The sequence below is a fragment of the Hyla sarda genome, chromosome 3 (assembly GCF_029499605.1).
Source record: "Hyla sarda isolate aHylSar1 chromosome 3, aHylSar1.hap1, whole genome shotgun sequence".
Taxonomy (NCBI): domain Eukaryota; kingdom Metazoa; phylum Chordata; class Amphibia; order Anura; family Hylidae; genus Hyla; species Hyla sarda.
The window spans coordinates 292,223,185-292,242,701 of NC_079191.1; the positions used below are offsets into that span (position 1 = coordinate 292,223,185).

Genomic DNA, 19,517 nt, shown 5'->3' on the forward strand with positions numbered 1-19,517 from the left:
GGTGCAAAATTGAAAGGGTTATGATTTATAAAAGGAGGAAAAAACAAAAGTGCAAAATCGGAAAAAAACTCCATCCCCAAGAGGTTAATAGTCCTAGGGGGACTATTTATAGCAATCATTTGATTGCTAATACTGTTCAGTGCTATGCATAGCACTGATCAGTGTTATTGGTTATCTTCTTCTTCTCTGGTCTACCCGATCTCAGACCAGAGTAGAAGACCCCTGGAGATGGCCAGAGGCAGGAGAGGGGACCTCCAGCCGCCATGCTGGATGATCAGATCCCTACGGCAGCGCTGCGGGCAATCCGATCATTCAAAGTACCGCACTGCTGCAGGTGCCGTGATTGATCACTGCATCTGAGGGGTTAATGGCAGACATCCGCACGATCGCGGATGTCCTCCATTACCGGCAGGTCCCCTGTACGTCATGGTGGGTTAAGTACCACAGCACCATGACGTACATTTATGTCAATTTTTATTAAGGGGTTAAATAGTGATATTTGTTAGATGCAACTAATTAGGATAGCAGCAACCACTGCAGTACAAGATCCAGGCAGTGCGTCTGAATTATTGGGAAAATATGGACACAAAAGATCTACTTTGACATTCTGGTTGCTAATACACTGATCAAAAAAAATTAAGGGAACACTAAGATAAAACATCCTAGATCTGGATTAATGAACTAATCGAATTAAACACTTTTGTCTTTACATAGTTGAATGTGCTGACAACAAAATCACACAAATTTTCAATGGAAATCAAATTTATCAACCCATGAAGGTCTGGATATGGAGTCACACTCAAAATCAATGTGGAAAACCACACTAAAGGCTGATCCAACTTTGATGTAATGTCCTTAAAACAAGTCAAAATAGGGCTCAGTAGTGTATGCGGCCTCCACGTGCCCGCATGACCTCCCTACAACGCCTGGGCATTCTCCTGATGAGGTGGTGGATGGTCTCCTGAGGGATGTCCTCCCAGACGTGGACTAAAGCATCCGCCAAATCCTGGCCAGTCTGTGGTGCAATGTGGCGTTGGTGGATGGAGCGAGACATGATGTCCCAGATGTGTTCAATCGGATTCAGGTCTGGGGACGGGTGGGCCAGTCCATAGCATAAATGCCTTCTTCTTGCAGGAACTGCTGACACACTCCAGCCACATGAGGTCTTGCATTAGGAGGAACCCAGGGCCCAACCGCACCAGCTTATGGTCTCACAAGGGGTCTGAGGATCTCATCTCGGACATGGAGGGCTGTGTGGCCCCCCAGAGAAATGCCACCCCACACCATTACTGACCCATCGCCAAACCGGTCTTGCTGGAGGATTTTGCAGGCAGCTGAACGTTCTCCATGGCATCTCCAGACTCGGTCATGTCTGTCACATGTGCTCAGTGTGGTTCACACACTTTGATCTGTGAAGAGCAGAGGGCGCCAGTGGAGTGGCAAATTTGCCAATCTTGTTGTTTTCTGTCAAATGCCAAACGTCCTGCAGGGTGTAGGGCTGTGCTCACAACCCCCACCTGTGGACGTTGGGCCCTCATACCACCCTCATGGAGTCTGTTTCTGACCGATTGAGTGGACACATGCACATTTGTGGCCTGCTGGCGGTCATTTTGCAGGGCTCTGGCAGTGCTCCTCCTTGCACAAAGGCGGAGGTAGCGGTCCTGCTGCTGAGTTGTTGCCCTCCTACGGCCTCCTCAACGTCTCCTGATGTACTGGCCTGTCTCCTGGTAGCACCTCCATGCTCTGGACACTACGCTGACAGACACAGCAAACCTTCTTGCCAAAGCTCGCATTGATGTGCCATCCTGGAAGAGATGCACTACCTGAGCCACTTGTGTGAGTTGTAGTCTCATGCTACCACTAGAAAGAAAGCACCGCCAGCATTCAAAAGTGGCCAAAACATCAGCCAGGAAGCATAGGAACTGAGAAGTGGTCTGTGGTCATCACCTCCAGAACTACTCCTTTATTGGGGTGTCTTGCTAATTGCCTATAATTTCCATCTGTTGTCTGTTCCATTTGCACAACAGCATGTGAAATTGATTGTCAATCAGTGTTTCTTCCTGAGTGGACATTTTGATTTCACGGAAGTGTAATTTACTTGGAGTTACATTGTGTTTAAGTGTTCCCTTTATTTTTTTGAGCAGTGTATAAAAGTAAGACTTGTAAGAGTCCATACAATACAAAAAAAAAGTATGTCTTGTATTCTGTATTCCCCCTTTGAAATTCCACTTGAAAATTCCAGTGCATCTGAGTCCCATTGCTGTTAATGGGATTCTGCTTCACAGTGCACACTACAGAATTTTAGTGGTGAAGCTTTCTGTTGCTGAAATTCCTCCACCAAAAGGATTAACATGTTCATTCTTTTGGCAGAATACATTGCCATCTATGGGGACACCGTACCAGCCGCCCTCGGAATCTTTTATCAGGAATATTTCTGGGCAGAGATTGTAGTGTAAATGCAGCCTTAAAGGGAAACTCCGATACTTAACTTCCCCCCACAGGATGGGGGATAAGTGTCTGTTTGCAGGAGGTCCAAATGCTGGGATCCCAAATGTTCTCCTGCCCTCCTCCATGTAGAGATAGTGGACACGACCCCTCCATGCATCTTCAGGGGAGAGCAAGAGATACACAGAGTGCTAAAGGTACAGTGCTAATGTATTTCCGGCTCTTCTACAGAGATGTATGGAGGGGGCGTGTTGCCCACTGCTCCGTGCAGTGGTTGACACTGCTGTGCTTAAAAGCTGGGTGCAGGGCAGGAGATAAAGGGGGGTCCCAGCAATCAGACTTCCCGCCATCAGACTTTTATCCCCTCCTGTGGATAGGGGATAAAAATTTGAGTTCCAAAGTTCGTTTGTCCTTGTTCATGTCCAGTGTCTGAACATTGCTAACAGAAAGTAAAGTTGTGGTTCACAGAAAACAACTGGAACCTAACGGTCTTATGTGGTGTGTGCAGTTACAGGGGCAACAACTTGAGTAAAATACACGTTAAACTGCATTCTGCGTCCTATCAGGTCACATGGGATGCCTTTTTAAAAGCCTTCCTACGGGGTATACTATTGAAAGAAATTCAAAAAAAGAAACTGGTTCTTTACACAGGAAAAGGAGCTTAGAGAAGAGGTTAAAATTGCTGAGGTTAGATTTGCTCAGGCTCACAATTTAGAGAACTATACCCTTTTATGAAGGAAAAACAAGATAATTTATCTAATTTTGACAGGGAAGGTGCAGCAAAAAACTTTTTTCGGGGGTCCGAGAACCTTTGTGGAGGGAGGGCGCCCGAAGATATTCTTGGCTGAAAGGGTTCGAGCAGATAAGGAAATTATTTGTAATCACCGAAGCAATTCCTCCTGATCTACCAAATCACAATGTAAAACATAGCCTTTAATAATATCAATTAAAATGGTCTTAAAATAAACGAAAGACCACAAAAAGTATGTATATATATATATATATGTATATATATATATATATATATGTGTATATATATATATATGTGTATATATATATGTATATATATATATGTATATATATATGTATATATATATATATATGTATATATATATGTATATATATATGTATATATATATGTATATATATATGTATATATATATGTATATATATATATATATATATATATATATATATATATATATATTACACAAAAAATAATGTGGTGATATCACACCAAAAAAGATCAAAAGGTGTCAAAAAAAAATTATCAAAACAATATGTCAAAAAGTGGTCAAAAGATGAGCCCGGGGGTGTACCATCCCCAAAACAAGATGAACCTGATACTCTAACAGCATCTAGTATAGGTCACAAAATTTCTGAGGAGGGGCGTATAGGTATGCAGATAAGATGTAGATATCTAACAGATTACTCCAAACAGAAGCAATCTCTCTAACATTGATTGGTTAGATATTAGAAAAAAGGGGAGAGTGCCCACTTACTGCTAGAATGCCCACTCCTCTGTCCCTGCCTTTTGAGGGACCCACCTCCTTAACAGGGTGGCCTCAACCACGGTGCCGGACCCTACTCTATCTAAGTGAGGGAGAAAAATAATAAAATAAAAGGCAGTAGACAGCAGGATAGATAGGACGTACACTCCGGGGCTCAAAATGTGACCAAAAACAAAAATGGTGCTCAAAATAGTGTAAATGAAAAAAGAATATACATCAAGCCAAGACAAAAGAAAAGGTTTTGTCCCAAAATTCCTACGCATTTCACCTGCCTGATATCTGCAGGATCATCAGGGAACAACACTTGGCACAAAATTTGTTAAAATCAAAACCAATCTAGATGTAACACAATTGATCAAACCGTTATAATAGATATTCTCAGACCGGCTCAGCAAAAGTAACGCTGATATGATATATATTTAGCTGGTCACATGTAGACTCTGTAAATCAGAGCAGTTGCATGATAGTGATCAAACACCTCACCTCATATAGGTGCTCCTCTCCAATTGATACACCAACTGAAAATATCTTAGCTCTCTAGCTACAACTGTAGTGGTCGGGTGTATCAATAAGTAGCAGGGGCCATTATCCAGCCACTATAAGATAAGTGGAGGGATATATGATCTACAGATCACATCAAGGATGCTTAAATTACTGATAGCTATAGCCTTCAATTACACTTCAAGTATCGATAAACAAGGGTATATACATAAACAGCCAATATATAAAAATAAGCAAAGATGCCGTGGTGTGTAATGGCACACACACGGTGGATACTTATACGTCCCCGATGGTATGCAAACCCCGAGATAGATGGATAAACCATCTGCAAATAGGGATGGTCCTGGAGGAGCCCCAATGTTGCCGTTTAGCCACTCTGAAGCGCACGCATGACGCATATCCGGTTCCGGGCAGGTGTATTTCCTCCCATATGGCGTTTGACATCACCGAAAAGCAGGTAATCCGCGGGGTTTAAAAGATCCCCGGTGGCTGAAGTTTTGTCAGCTTGCATCATGCCACCGGGCTAAACGGCAACATTGGGGCTCCTCCAGGACCATCCCTATACGCAGACGGTTTATCCATCTATCTCGGGGTTTGCATACCATCGGGGACGTATAAGTATCCACCATGTGTGTGCCATTACACACCACGGCATCTTTGCTTATTTTTATATATTGGCTGTTTATGTATATACCCTTGTTTATCGATACTTGAAGTGTAATTGAAGGCTATAGCTATCAGTAATTTAAGCATCCTTGATGTGATCTGTAGATCATATATCCCTCCACTTATCTTATAGTGGCTGGATAATGGCCCCTGCTACTTATTGATACACCCGACCACTACAGTTATAGCTAGAGAGCTAAGATATTTTCAGTTGGTGTATCAATTGGAGAGAAGCACCTATATGAGGTGAGGTGTTTGTAAATCAGAGCAGTTGCATGATAGTGATCAGAGTCTACATGTGACCAGCTAAATATATATCATATCAGCGTTACTTTTGCTGAGCCGGTCTGAGAATATCTATTATAACGTTTTGATCAATGGTGTTACATCTAGATTGGTTTTGATTTTAACAAATTTTGTGCCAAGTGTTGTTCCCTGATGATCCTGCAGCTATCAGGCAGGTGAAACGCGTAGGAATTTTGGGACAAAACCTTTTCTTTTGTTTTGGCTTGATGTATATTCTTTTTTCATTTACACTATTTTGAGCACCATTTTTGTTTTTGGTCACATTTTGAGCCCCGGAGTGTACGTCCTATCTATCCTGCTGTCTACTGCCTTTTATTTTATTATTTTTCTCCCTCACTTAGATAGAGTAGGGTCCGGCACCGTGGTTGAGGCCACCCTGTTAAGGAGGTGGGTCCCTCAAAAGGCAGGGACAAGAGGAGTGGGCATTCTAGCAGTAAGTGGGCACTCTTCCCTTTTTTCTAATATCTAACCAATCAATGTTAGAGAGATTGCTTCTGTTTGGAGTAATCTGTTAGATATCTACATCTTATCTGCATACCTATACGCCCCTCCTCAGAAATTTTGTGACCTATACTAGATGCTGTTAGAGTATCAGGTTCATCTTGTTTTGGGGATGGTACACCCCCGGGCTCATCTTTTGACCACTTTTTGACATATTGTTTTGATCTTTTTTGGTGTGATATCACCATATTATTTTTGTTACTATATATATACTTTTTGTGGTCTTTCGTTTATTTTAAGACCATTTTAATTGATATTATTAAAGGCTATGTTTTACATTGTGATTTGGTAGATCAGGAGGAATTGCTTCGGTGATTACATGTTCTATAATGCTCATGACATTCATTAAGATGATACTCTGAACACGTAGATTTGCGTGTCTTGAGATCGGTGATAATATGGATAAGGAAATTAGTCAGATTATGGCACTACAGAAGGACACAGGGGAAATTAATAAATCAATAGAAATCTGGGATGAGGTCGTGAGTTTCTATCTGATGGCACCCCAGCAGAAGGGGAAATAAAGGCATTTCTGCAGGCATGTGATCTCCCCAAGCTTTCCACTGAACAAACTCAGATTGCAGAGAGAGCAATGACACTTAATGAGTTAAAAGAGGCCCTGTACACCTGTTCAGGGACATACTCTCCGGGGAGGGACGTACAGACTCCCCTTTTGAATCATATCAGGAATTTGGAGATGTTCTTCTTCTGATATTGGAAGAGGTTTTTATGTAGGCATGGAGAACGGGAGAACTCCCAAAGTCCATGTTGGAGTCTAGTGTGGTCTTGATTCCCAAGAAAGGGGAGGATCCCATGAAGGTAGTCCTTTCGTCCCATCTCTTTTTAATTAATGCAGATGCCAAAATTTTGTCGAAGGCATTGGCAAGAAGGATGGCATGAGTGATTTCAGGGTTAATTGCTGAGGACCAAACAGGATTCATTCCTGGTAGGTCTATTCATGTTAATGTACAAAGGGTACTGGCCCCCTCTGCTCTTCTCGTCATTGGACGCAATGAAGGCTTTTGACGGAGTGGAGGTTTCTATGGAGTGCCCTGGAGGTGTTTGGTTTCGGGGAGGATTTTAATACATGGGTTCATCTTTTCTATAATAAACCCAGTGCGTGAATTAGGGTAAATGGGTAGTTCTCTGACCCTTTCGTTCTCTCTAGAGGAACTCTTCAGGGGTGCCCAATGTCACCCCTACTTTTCATTATGTATATAGAACCCCTAGCTAATTTGTTAAGGAAGTCCCAGGATATATTTGGTTATGGTATTCGAGGCAGGGAAGATAAAATTCTGCTGTACGCTGACGACCTCCTTTTATTTATTGAAAATTCTGAGATTATGATCCCCATAAATTATGGACCTTGTGGGAAGGTTTGGCGCTTTTCTGGATTAAAAATGAATTGGGGAAAATCTGACTTTAGTAAGGATCTGGGGGTACAGGGTGTTAGAATATTGAAAGAAGGGGATTTCATGGAATATTTGGGAATTCGTATGACCGGGAAGAGCCATAAATTTTGCAAAATTAAATTTAAATCCTTTATTGGGTAAAATTAAAAAGAGCATAGAGGTCTGGAAGAAACTTCCACTGTCACTAGCAGACAAAATCTCATTGGTTAAAATGGTGATACTCCCTAAAGTCCTATACGTCATTGCCGCATCCCCAGTATGGATACCCGGTAAATGGTTCTTTGGATTGGAAGCAAGTTTGGGGAAGATGTTATGAAGGTGGGGTAAGGTATGGATGAAGTACAGGAAGTTAGTTGCACTTGAAGAAGGGGGATGGGCACTCCCTAGTTTCAGACATTACTTTTTGGCAAAGAAGTTACAGGATCTGAAACAAGGCTAAAGTGATTGGATTTTCAGAAACACATTTCCTCACCAAAGGAAGATTTTTGTAGGCGTTTTGGAGATAGTGGAATTAGGACAGGTTCTTACACATACACAAAAACAATGTGAAATTTTGAGTTTATATATTAGTCTGGAATGAGGCTTAGGTTGGGTTCACACCACGTTTTTGCTATACAGTTCCCGTATCAGGTTTTTGATTTAAAAAAAAAAAAAAAAGATTCCTCAAAACCTGACTAAACTGTATCAAAACGTGTGTACAAATTTTTATCTGTATACGGTTTGATAAATGATGTCTGGTTTGCATCCGTTTTTTAAGAAAAAAAAACTTTTTTGTTTTGAACTTTTCACTCCATTATGAATAAAGTTTCGCTTGTTTGATTGAAAATCCCAGAAAAAAAACTGTGGAAAGTCAAAAACTGGTGACAACTGGATGGAACCATACGCACATACCGTTCTGTATGGTTCCCATTGACTCCCATGTTAAAAAATAAATAAAAGTGTTATGGTGCATACGGTTTTGAATGGGAAGTCTATGGGTATGGTTTTCTCTACACTTACATATTTTTTTTTTTTTTTTTTTTTTTAATGAAACCCTATGCGGAAACTGTATAGCAAAATCATGGTGTGAACCCACCCTAAGAAAGATTGTAAAATTTTCTGTAAAATTTTTGTGCACATTTACAAGATTATGGGACAATAGTAAATTTCAACACTTTAATCAAGGGTCAGATAAAGGTTTTTGGATTAGGAAAGGGATAAAATATGTCAGCTTTTTCTTGATGGGAAACTTAAAGAATTTGAAATATTAAAAAGAGAATATAACTACTTGGAGTCACAAAGATTGTGGTATTTGCAGATTAAAGGACAAATCTCACAGTAAAAAATCGTTCAGCTTTTAGTGCAGAAGGTAAAGTTATACAGGTTTGTAAATCACTTCCATTACCAGTGCTGCTTGGAAACAAGCTTTTTCTGCATTCTTCTGTCTGACAGGAAATTCAGCTGTTCCAGGTTTTCATGATTTGCGACCCCCTATTCAGGCTGTTATCAGCAGCATCCCGGGGCCGTGACGTGACAATTACCCAGAAAACCCCTGTGCTGCAGAGAGCTCCCTGTGCTCGGCCTTAGCCCCTCCCATCTGATGAATATTCACACTGTCCTCCCTCTGTTCTGCAGTGATTGGCTGAGCAGCACTGCCTATATGCCGGCTGATTCAGATCATAGCAGCCCCAGCAAACAGGCTGATTCTCTCCCTTCTCCTTGCTAATGTTTTTACACTGAGAACGGAGGAGAGGGGGGAGGGGAGGGAGCTGCCAGTGTAGAGCTGTCACACTGAGCACTGGGGAGAGAGGAGTGCAGGGCAGAGAAGGGGGGAGGTGATTGTGCCACTGTAAAGCTGTTTCACTGAGAGGAGGAGGGGGAGGGAGTGATTTTACTGTGTAAAACTGCAGCTTCAACTCCATGCTCCCTCTCTCTGAGCACTGAGATTACATTTTGTTTCCTCGTGGCCACCCTGCTGTATAGGGCTATGATTGGAGCTCAGTGTTATGTGGGAGTGAGCTAGCAGAGCTGTGGGAGTGACTAACATAAGTTAGGGGAGATAACAAGCTCTCTGCTCAGGCAGCTGAGAGTAGGAAATGTGAGCAGTGCATGCACGGAAATGTAGTCTTTGAGATCACAGACATAGCCACCATAATCAGGAAGTAACTGGAATTTATGAGCTGAATAGCCGGTGAATGGGGGCCGGAAAAAAAATCACAAACATGTCAGAGAGGTGGTAGGTGAATATACTATGGAATGGCTAGGTATTTTTTTTTTCTTTGCTGCATGGGATATCTTCTTTAACCCCTTAACGACGCAGGACGTATATTTACGTCCTGCGCCGGCTCCCGCGATATGAAGCGGGATCGCGCCGCGATCCCGCATCATATCGCGTCGGTCCCGGCGCTAATCAACGGCCGGGACCCGCGGCTAATACCACACATCGCCGATCGCGGCAATGTGCGGTATTAACCCTTTAGAAGCGGCAGTCAAAGCTGACCACCGCTTCTAAAGTGAAAGTGAAAGTGACCCGGCTGCTCAGTCGGGCTGTTCGGGACCGCCGCGGTGAAATCGCGGCGTCCCGAACAGCTGATCGGACACCGGGAGGGCTCTTACCTGCCTCCCCGGTGTCCGATCGACGAATGACTGCTCCGTGCCTGAGATCCAGGCAGGAGCAGTCAAGCGCCGATAATGCTGATCACAGGCGTGTTAATGCACGCCAGTGATCAGCATTAGAGATCAGTGTGTGCAGTGTTATAGGTCCCTATGGGACCTATAACACTGCAAAAAAAATGTAAAAAAAAAGTGTTAATAAAGGTCATTTAACCCCTTCCCTAATAAAAGTTTGAATCACCCCCCTTTTCCCATAAAAAAAATAAAACAGTGTAAAAAAAATAAAAAATAAACATATGTGGTATCGCCGCGTGCGTAAATGTCCGAACTATAAAAATATATCATTAATTAAGCCGTACGGTCAATGGCGTACGCGCAAAAAAATTCCAAAGTCCAAAAAAGCGTATTTTGGTCACTTTTTATATCTTTAAAAAATGAATAAAAAGTGATCAAAAAGTCCCATCAAAACAAAAATCATACCGATAAAAACTTCAGATCACGGCGCAAAAAATGAGTCCTCATACCACCCCATACGTGGAAAAATAAAAAAGTTATAGGGGTCAGAAGATGACATTTTTAAACGTATAAATTTTCCTGCATGTAGTTATGATTTTTTCCAGAAGTGCGACAAAATCAAACCTATATAAGTAGGGTATCATTTTAACCGTATGGACCTACAGAATAATGATAAGGTGTAATTTTTACCGAAATATGCACTGCGTAGAAACGAAAGCCCCCAAAAGTTACAAAATGGCGTTTTTTTTTCTATTTTGTCGCACAATGATTTTTTTTTCCGTTTCGCCGTGCATTTTTGGGTAAAATGACTAATGTCACTGCAAAGTAGAATTGGCAACGCAAAAAATAAGCCATAATATGGATTTTTAGGTGGAAAATTGAAAGGGTTATGATTTTTAAAAGGTAAGGAGGAAAAAACGAAAGTGCAAAAACGGAAAAACCCTGAGTCCTTAAGGGGTTAAAGAAGCACAAAGAGGTTCTTGTGGGAAATTTTTTTTTTTTTATTCAAACACATAAATTAATAGAATATATAATATTCATGGATTGTGGGACTAAGCATGAGTAAGATTTACAAACTTTTGATCAGAGAACTACCGGATAGCACAAGGAAAAACTTAAGAAAGTGGGAAGACAAAATTGGGAAAATTGAGACAGAAGCCTGGGAACAGGCAATCAAGAATACAGTACATTGTACGTAAAACAAACCATTTCAGTTTACACAGTTGAGGGTGTTATACAGGTTGCACTACTCCCGAGTGCAGCTATGGAAGATGTGTTCGCTAGGACACAAATTGCTCCAAATTCGAATCTGAGAGTGCAACCTATTTACATTTAATATGGGATCGTTGACTTCTGGGCTAAAAAAAATTATACATTGAAAGGAAATTTGAGATAAAATTGAAGCCTACAGCTCTTAGTGTAATTATTGGGGTAGGAGGGGAGTTCAGGAAATATGTGTTATTCTACAGCCATTTCTTCCTCGCCAAATTACTTGGATAAACTTACTTATCACGGTTCGAGTATGAAAAATGGCGATGTAAAGGGTCAAAGACACCTGAAAAAAATGTGAGAAATCCTGGGCACTATGGAAAAACACATGGGTACATGAGTTGAGAATATTTTTATTTTTTTCTCCCCCCACTGGCAGCTGGGTGGGTGGGTGGGGCGGGAGGGTTTAGGATTTAAAGTTAACTGTTTTGTTGTGTGTTATATACAAAATACAATGTTTAATAATGTATGCATTTTCTTACTTGAAAAAGCTTAAAATAAACATTTAAATAAATGAATACATGTTGAACACCTTTTTGACTTTTTGCAGAAATTCATTGTGTGTGTGTGTGTGTGTGTGTGTGTGTGTGTATATATATATATATTACAGATGTAACTGGAATTTATAATACCCTGCCTGTTGTTATAAACACCTTTTTGTTCTTTTTATTTACCCATATGAATGTTACAACTTTTTAATGTGGTTTTATTTTCTAGAATGTCACAAAAAGAAGTAAATGAACAAAAATGAACCGCATGTCTCCATCGTTGAATACCTGCCTCAACCCAAACCATAGGATCTTGTCAACAGTTTATTTGCACTTTGCATTTTTTTTTATACAAAACTAAGCATCTAGCACTACATGTTTAACATAGGTTTTATTTATATTAATATTTGGTTTCTAGTATCATCATGCCCTAAAAACTGGTTTTCTGTTAAGCCTGATCTTGAAATCTGTTGACCAATTTGACCTAGATTTGGTTTGCTCTGGGAGGGACTAGATAGGTTTTCGAAGTTTAAATTTAATTGATCTGCATACACACGCAGTCTAATGAAGTTGAAGCCTTTAAAAATATTTCAGGGTATTCATATCTTATGAGTTTTTTAATGATCCTTAATAAACAAAGATAAATCTTTCTATGAGAGCTCAATGTGTGTGTTTTTTTTTGTTTTTTGTTTTTGTGGTTTCCAACATTTTGTTGGCTAAAGGTTAAGCAAACAGACTAATCATAGCGAAGGGTGCATTCACATCTATGAATTAGGAACCCTCCTTTTCATGACGTACTGAACCACGACCATGTCACAGCTGCTTCACCAGCCACTGCTCATGTACCACTACTCACTAGACCAAGCAAGCCATGACACGGGTCCAGGGTCAGAGCATCATGAAGAGGAGGTGAATTATGATGAAGGGGCTAAGTGGGACCTGAGGGATTTGGCAGCGTTGTCCTTGATAAAAGAGCAATAACACTTTATTGCTATTTTCTGGACATTTATAACATTCCAATTTTCACTTAAAAAGGCAAATGTATTTTTTTTCTATTTTTTGCACCATGGTCTGTAGTTTTTATCTGTACCACTTTTGATCACTTTTTATTACATTTTTGCTGTGATGTGACCAAAAATCAGTAAGGACCATTAGCGTATATTTTGATAATTAGGACATTTCTACACTCTGCCATACCAAATATATTTATTGGGGGAGGGGCTTATTTACATATAATCCCTTAACCTGTTGGGGACGGAGGGCATATGGTTACCCCCTCGCGTCCCAGTACTTAAGGATGGAGGGCATACCTTTACGCCCTCTGCATTTCCTATCACCGCCGCTCGACGGGCGGTGATCGGACTGGGATGACTGCTGATATCTATTGCAATGAAAAACGTCTCATATGGCAGTGTTTCCTAAACGAAGCCTCCAGCTGTTGCAAAACTACAACTCCCAGTATTGCCGGACAGCCATAGACTGTCCTGGCAGGCTGGGAGTCTTGCAACAGCTGGAGGCACCCTGTTTGGTAAACATTGCTGTAGGGTTTTGGTGGAGACCAGCCCCATCCTTAAAACCGGGTCCACCCCTATTGCAAATTCCTTGTTTAGGCCTCAAATGTGTATGGCGCTCTCTCTCTTCAGAGCCCTGTCGTATTTCAAGGCAACCGTTTAGGGCCACATATGGGGTATTTCTGTACTTGGGAGAAATTGCACTACAAATTTTGGGGGTATTTTTCTTTTTACCCCTTATGAAAAGGTAAATTTGGGGGCTACACCAAATTATAAATTTTACACTAACATGCTGGTGTTGCCCCATACTTTTCATTTTCACAAGAGGTAAAAGGACAAAAAGACCCCCAAAATTGTAACGCAATTTCTTACGGAAATACCCCATATGTGTACGTAAAATGCTCTGCGGATGAACTACATGTCTCAGGAGTGAGAGCGCAATGTACATTTGAGGCCTAAATTGGTGATTTGCACAGGGGTGGCTGATCGTTACAGTGGTTCTGACGTGAATGCAAAAAAAAACACCCACATGTGACCCCATTCTGGAAACTACACCTCTCACGGAACGTAACAGCCTTAATGTGAGCCTTAACACCCCCACAGATCTTTGACAAATTTTCGTTAAAGTTGGACTTGAAAATTAAAAATGTGTTTTTTTTTTTCCTGAAATGCTGGTGTTACCCCAAATTTTTCATTTTCACAAGGGGTAATAGGAAAAAAGCCCCCCAAAATTTGTAACCCCATTTCTTCTGAGTATGTAAATACCCCATATGTGGATGTAAAGTGCTCTGTGGGCGAACTACAATGCTCAGAAGAGAAGGGGCGCCATTGGGCTTTTTGAGAGAGAATTAGGCTGGAATTGAAGGCTATGTGTGGTTACAAAGCCCCCATGGTGCCACAACAGTCGACCCCCTCCACATGTGACCCAATTTTGGAAACTACACCCCTGACGGAATGTAACAAGGGGTGCAGTGAGCATTTACGCCCCACATGTATCTGACAGATTTTTTGAACAGTCGTCTGTAAAAAATTAAAACTGTTAATTTTCATTTGCACATCCCACTGTTCCAAAGATCTGTCAAATGCCAGTGGGGTATAAATGCTCACTGCACCCCTTATTAAATTCTGTGAGGAGTGTAGTTTCCAAAATAGTATGCCATGTGTCCATACTTATTATCCTATTACTCATTGGGAAAATGAAAAGTTTGGCGTAACACCAGCATTTTAGTGTTAAAAATCAAATTTTTCATTTTCACGTCCCACTTTAACGAAAGTTCTTCAATCACCAGTGGGTGTTAAGGCTCACTGTACCCCTTGTTACGTTCCTTAAGGGGTGTAGTTTCCAAAATAGTATGCCGTGTGTGTATTTTTTTTTTTATTTTTTTTTGTGCTGTTCTGGCACCATAGGAGCTTCCTAAATGCGACATGCCCCCCAAAAACCATTTCAGCAAAATTTGCTTTCCAAAATCCCATTGTTGCTCCTTCCCTTCTGAGCCCTCTACTGTGCCTGCCGAACACTTGACATCCACATATGAGGTATTACCTTACTCGAGAGAAATTGGGTCACAAATTTTGGGGGGCTTTTTCTCCTTTTACCCCTTGTAAAAATTCAAAAACTGGGTCTACAAGAACATGCGAGTGTAAAAAAATAATAATAATGAAGATTTTGAAACACACTTACTGAATACATTTTGAATACTTTGAGGGGTGCAGTCTTTATAATGGGGTCATTTATTAGGTATTTCTAATATGAAGGCCCTTCAAATCCACTTCAAAACTGAACTGGTCCCTGAAAAATTCTGGTTTTGAAAATGTTGTGAAAAATGTGAAAATTGCTGCTGACCTTTTGAAGCCCTCTGATGTCTTTCAATATTGTATATGTGGATCAATATATCATTTATTTGGAATATCCATTTTCCTTACAAGCAGAGAGCTTCAAAGTAAATTTTTCACCAAGAAATGATGCAAGTATCGACAAAAATTTACCACTAACATAGTGGTAGAACAAGTAGAATATGTCACGAAAAAAACAATCTCTGAATCAGAATGAAAAGTAAAAGCATTCCAGAGTTATTAATGTTTAACCCCTTGAGGATGCAGCCCTTTTTCACCTTAAGGACTGAGCCCTTTTTTCGCAATTCTGACCACCGTCTCTTTACGAATGAATAACTCAAACGCTTTTACCGAATATTCTGAGAGAGTTTTTTCGTGACATATTCTACTTTATTATGGTGTTAAATTTTCGGCGTTACTTGCATCCTTTTTTGGTGAAAAATCCCAAAATTTCATGAAAATTTTGCATTTTTCTAACTTTGAAGCTCTCTACTTGTAAGGAAAATGGATATTCCCAATACATTTTATTTATTTTTATTCACAAATACAATATGTTCACTTTATGTTGGTGTCATAAAATGGACATATTTTTGAAAAAATTAGAGGGCTTCAAAGTAGAGCAGAAATTTTCAAAAATGTCATGAAAATTGCTAAATCTGAAGGGACATGTTACAGAACTACAACTCCCAGCATGCCTGGGCAGTCTAGGCATGCTGAGAGTTGTAGTTTGGCAACATCTGGAGGGCTACCGTTTGAGCACCACTGAAACAGTGGTCTCCAAACTGTGACACTCCGGATGTTGCAAAACTACAACTCCCAGCATGCCCAGACTGGCTGTCTGGGCATGCTGGGAGTTTGTTTGGCCTTCCTAGTGGTTACCACAGTAAAGATCACTTTACTTTCACTTTCATTTCTTAGTCAAGACAGTTTTACAGGCACATCAAATTTTCAAATATGGCATGTCAATCTATATAATAATAATTTAAAAATGCTTTTACCTATTGTACTGATTCTGAGATGTTATCATGACATATCCTGCTTTAGGTTAGTGGTAAACTTTAAATACTTGTAGCGCTTCTTAAGAAAAAAAAAAAAGCACAAATGAAAATTTCTAGAATTGACTAATGAAAATTTGTAACAAAAATTCTAATGGCAAAAAAATACTTAAGTAGCTATTTTATGTGAACCAATGTTTGCATCCTAAAGGAGATATGTGTTTGTTTTTTTGTGAAGATAATACAGGGCTTTAAAAAAAAACATTTTCCAAATTTTCACAAAAATGTTTACATTTTGATTTATTATGGGTCCGTTATTGAAAGAGCTTTATTGATCGTTCAGTCATTACAAGTTATACAATAAATTACAATCACACGAAGCATGACAGTACAATACACTGCAAAGGTTCCCTAAGCTATACATCGCACGGCATGATACTCTAACACTCCGCTCAATCCTGTAAGAGAAAAACACAAGAAATCAACAAAACCAAACAATACAATCTGTGATCGGGGGAGGGGTGTGGGGCTATGGGGTGGGACTTGGGAGACTATGGGGAGTAGCAAGGGGGCAAATCACAGGGCCAAAACTACTGGGTGATAACTTCAGGGGGACATGGGGGAAGGAGAGGGGTCTTTACTCCTCATCTTCGATGGCCGGGCTGTCCAAGATGGAATAGTCTCTGAGCAGGCTCAGGAGGAACCTGCAGCAGTCCCGGACGGACATGTTCTCCATGTTAATCATGAGGCGGTTCCTGGCAAGCCAAACAGCATCCTTAAAACAGTTCATAAGGCTCCAGGCCTTTATTTTAGCCAGTCGGTCTTGCCAAGACTTAAGGGGCGCTTCTTCCTTCCCGAACCAGACTCCGAGGATTTGGATGAAGTCTGGTTTAACAGTAAAGGGGAAGGGGGCAGAAGAAGCCAGGTGCCATTCCCCCAAGAGCATAGCCACCGACTTCCTGCAGTTGACCTTTGCCCCGAAGTTTTGCCGAAGTCCTCGCAGGTCTGGACGAGCGCAGTCACTTTTAGGGACCAGTTCAGTGTTTAAGTGAATTTGAGGGGCCTGTATGTTAGAAAGCCACCAGATGCACCACAAGGCTCAGAAAAGGAGCATCTTTTGGTGAGAGAGTTTGGTTGCAATAGTCTTTGGGAGTACACCTCTCAAGGAATGTAATAAGGGGTGCAGTGAGCGCCTGGACACCACAGATGCTGGTGTAACCCCTCATTTTTCATTTTCACAAGCGCTAAAATAAAAAATCTATATGAAACAAAATTTCCCCATTGCCATAACAGCACCACCTGAGAGCGGTACTCCGCCCCTAGGAACAGGAAACCTTGAAGACTAAAAGGAAGTCCCCTCTTTATCCTCAGTGGTTTCTTGTCCCTATGGGAAGCCTGGAGAGGAGCCTTGTCTCAGGTTAGCTCCATAGTATATTGTCTATTCAGGAAGGATCGGACAAAATGGAAAGGGGGAGGAGTTTGTCTTTATGTAAAGTCCAGTCTGAAGGCTGCACTGTGGGAGGATAACGATAATGTGTAGTCATCATGGGTAGAAATATATGGAGATAAAAATAAAAAAAATTCTGATAGGGGTTTGCTATAAGCCACCAAACATAATGGAAGAGCCAGAAGACCAATTACTGAGGCAAATAAACAAGGCAGCAATCAGAATGATGTGATGATAATGGGGGACTTTAACCCCTTAAAGGGGTTCTCCGGTGCTTAAACATCTTATCCCCTATCCAAAGTATAGGGGATAAGATGCCTAATCGCGGGAGTCCCGCCGCTGAGAACCCCTGGGATCATGCACGCGGCACCCCGTTTGTAATCAGTCCCCGAAGCGTAATCAGTCCCCTCAATGCAAGCCTACGGGAGGGGGCGTGACAGCAATCATGCCCCCTCCTGTAGGCTTGCATTGAGGGGCGGAGCGTGAGGTTACACGGGGGCGGAGACGTGACGTCACACGCCGCCGGCCTTGTCATCGGTAATCAGACCCGGAGTGAACACGCTTCGGGGACTGATTACAAACGGGGTGCCATTGGATAGGGGATAAGATGTGCAAGCACCGGAGAACCCCTTTAAGGACGGACACATTTTTTACCTTAATGACCAGGCTCTTTTATTTTTAAATTTGACATGTATCTCGCTTTTTCTGAGTGGAGCGCTTCTGAGAGTTTTTTTTGTGGCATGTAGTACTTTATATAAGTGGTGCATTTTTGTTGGCACATGCAGCATTTTTTGTGAAAAACTCCAAAATATTGTGAAAAACTGGAAAATTTCTGGCGTTTAAATTTTTTAAAATTTTTTATGATGTACACTGTGCGGTAAAAGTGATGGTATATTTATTCTGTGGGTCAGTACAATTATGGCGATACCCATTTTATATAGCTTTCTATGTTCTCTTTCTGCCATTCGTTTTCCAACAGCCGTAACTTTTTTATATTTCGTCCAACGCCATTGAGCAAGGGCTTATATTTTGCGGGATGAGCTGTACTTGTTGTTAGTATAATTTTTGTGATACGTGCTACCTTTTGATCTTTTTTTTTCTGCTATTTGTACCAAAATTGGCGGATTTAGCAGTTTTTTTAATTAATTAAATTTTTTAGGGTGCATTCCCACCTGGCGTATTTTGCTGCGTATTTGCTGCGTATTTGCTGCTGCGTATTTTATTTCCCATTGAAGTCAATGGGTTAGAAAATATGCAGCAGCAAATACACAGCAAAATACGCCAGGTGGGAACGTACCCTTACAACATTCACCGTGAGGGATAATTTACACATTATTATGGACATGGCAATACCTATTATGTATATGATTTGTGTTTTTTGATTTTTTTTTGGTGACAATACAGGGCTTTTGTTGGGGCTTTTTTTTTTACACTTCATACTTAATTTATTGAAGAACTTTTTATTTTATTTTTTACGCTTTTTACAGGTTACTGCATCACAGTATGACCCAATCAGTTGCACACACTGTACAGCCTGCGCGCTCGCCCTGTCAACACCATAGATGCCATGATCAGGATTGATCACGGCATTTATGGGGTTAATGCTGCCGGGACCGGCGCGATCACGGCTCCGGCAGCTGCGGTGGGACTCCGGCTGTGATTAACAGCCGGGTCCTGCCGCCGATCTCCTGAGCTACCCTTGGCAGTGCCAGAGATTGCTAGGACGTATGCATAAATCCCAGCGTGCGAATGTGTCGGGTGCTGGGACGTACGCATACGTCCCATAGCGGGAAGGGGTTAACTATCCTGATATAAACTGGGAGACTGAGACCTGTGAATCTCATAAAGGAAACAGGTTTCTGATTATAGCTAAAGACAATTATCTGTCCTAAATGGTGCAGGGCCCGACCTGAGAGGGCACTCTACTAGACTTAAAGGGGTATTCCAGGCAAAAAACTTTTTTTTATATATCAACTAGCTCCGGAAAGTTAAACAGATTTGTAAATTACTTCTATTAAAAAATCT

General features: G+C 41.1%; 1 protein-coding gene across 1 annotated transcript in view; it reads left to right on the forward strand.

Moving 5' to 3' along the window:
- The window catches only part of MPC1 (mitochondrial pyruvate carrier 1), a 109,745-nt gene extending 97,388 nt beyond the window's left edge, over positions 1–12,357 (forward strand). Inside the window, exon 5 of the mRNA XM_056566856.1 lies at positions 11,936–12,357. Within this exon, the coding sequence (XP_056422831.1) occupies positions 11,936–11,969 (34 nt within the window). The 3' untranslated portion in view covers positions 11,970–12,357. The remainder of the gene's footprint in view (positions 1–11,935) is intronic.
- The last annotated feature ends 7,160 nt before the right edge of the window (positions 12,358–19,517 follow it).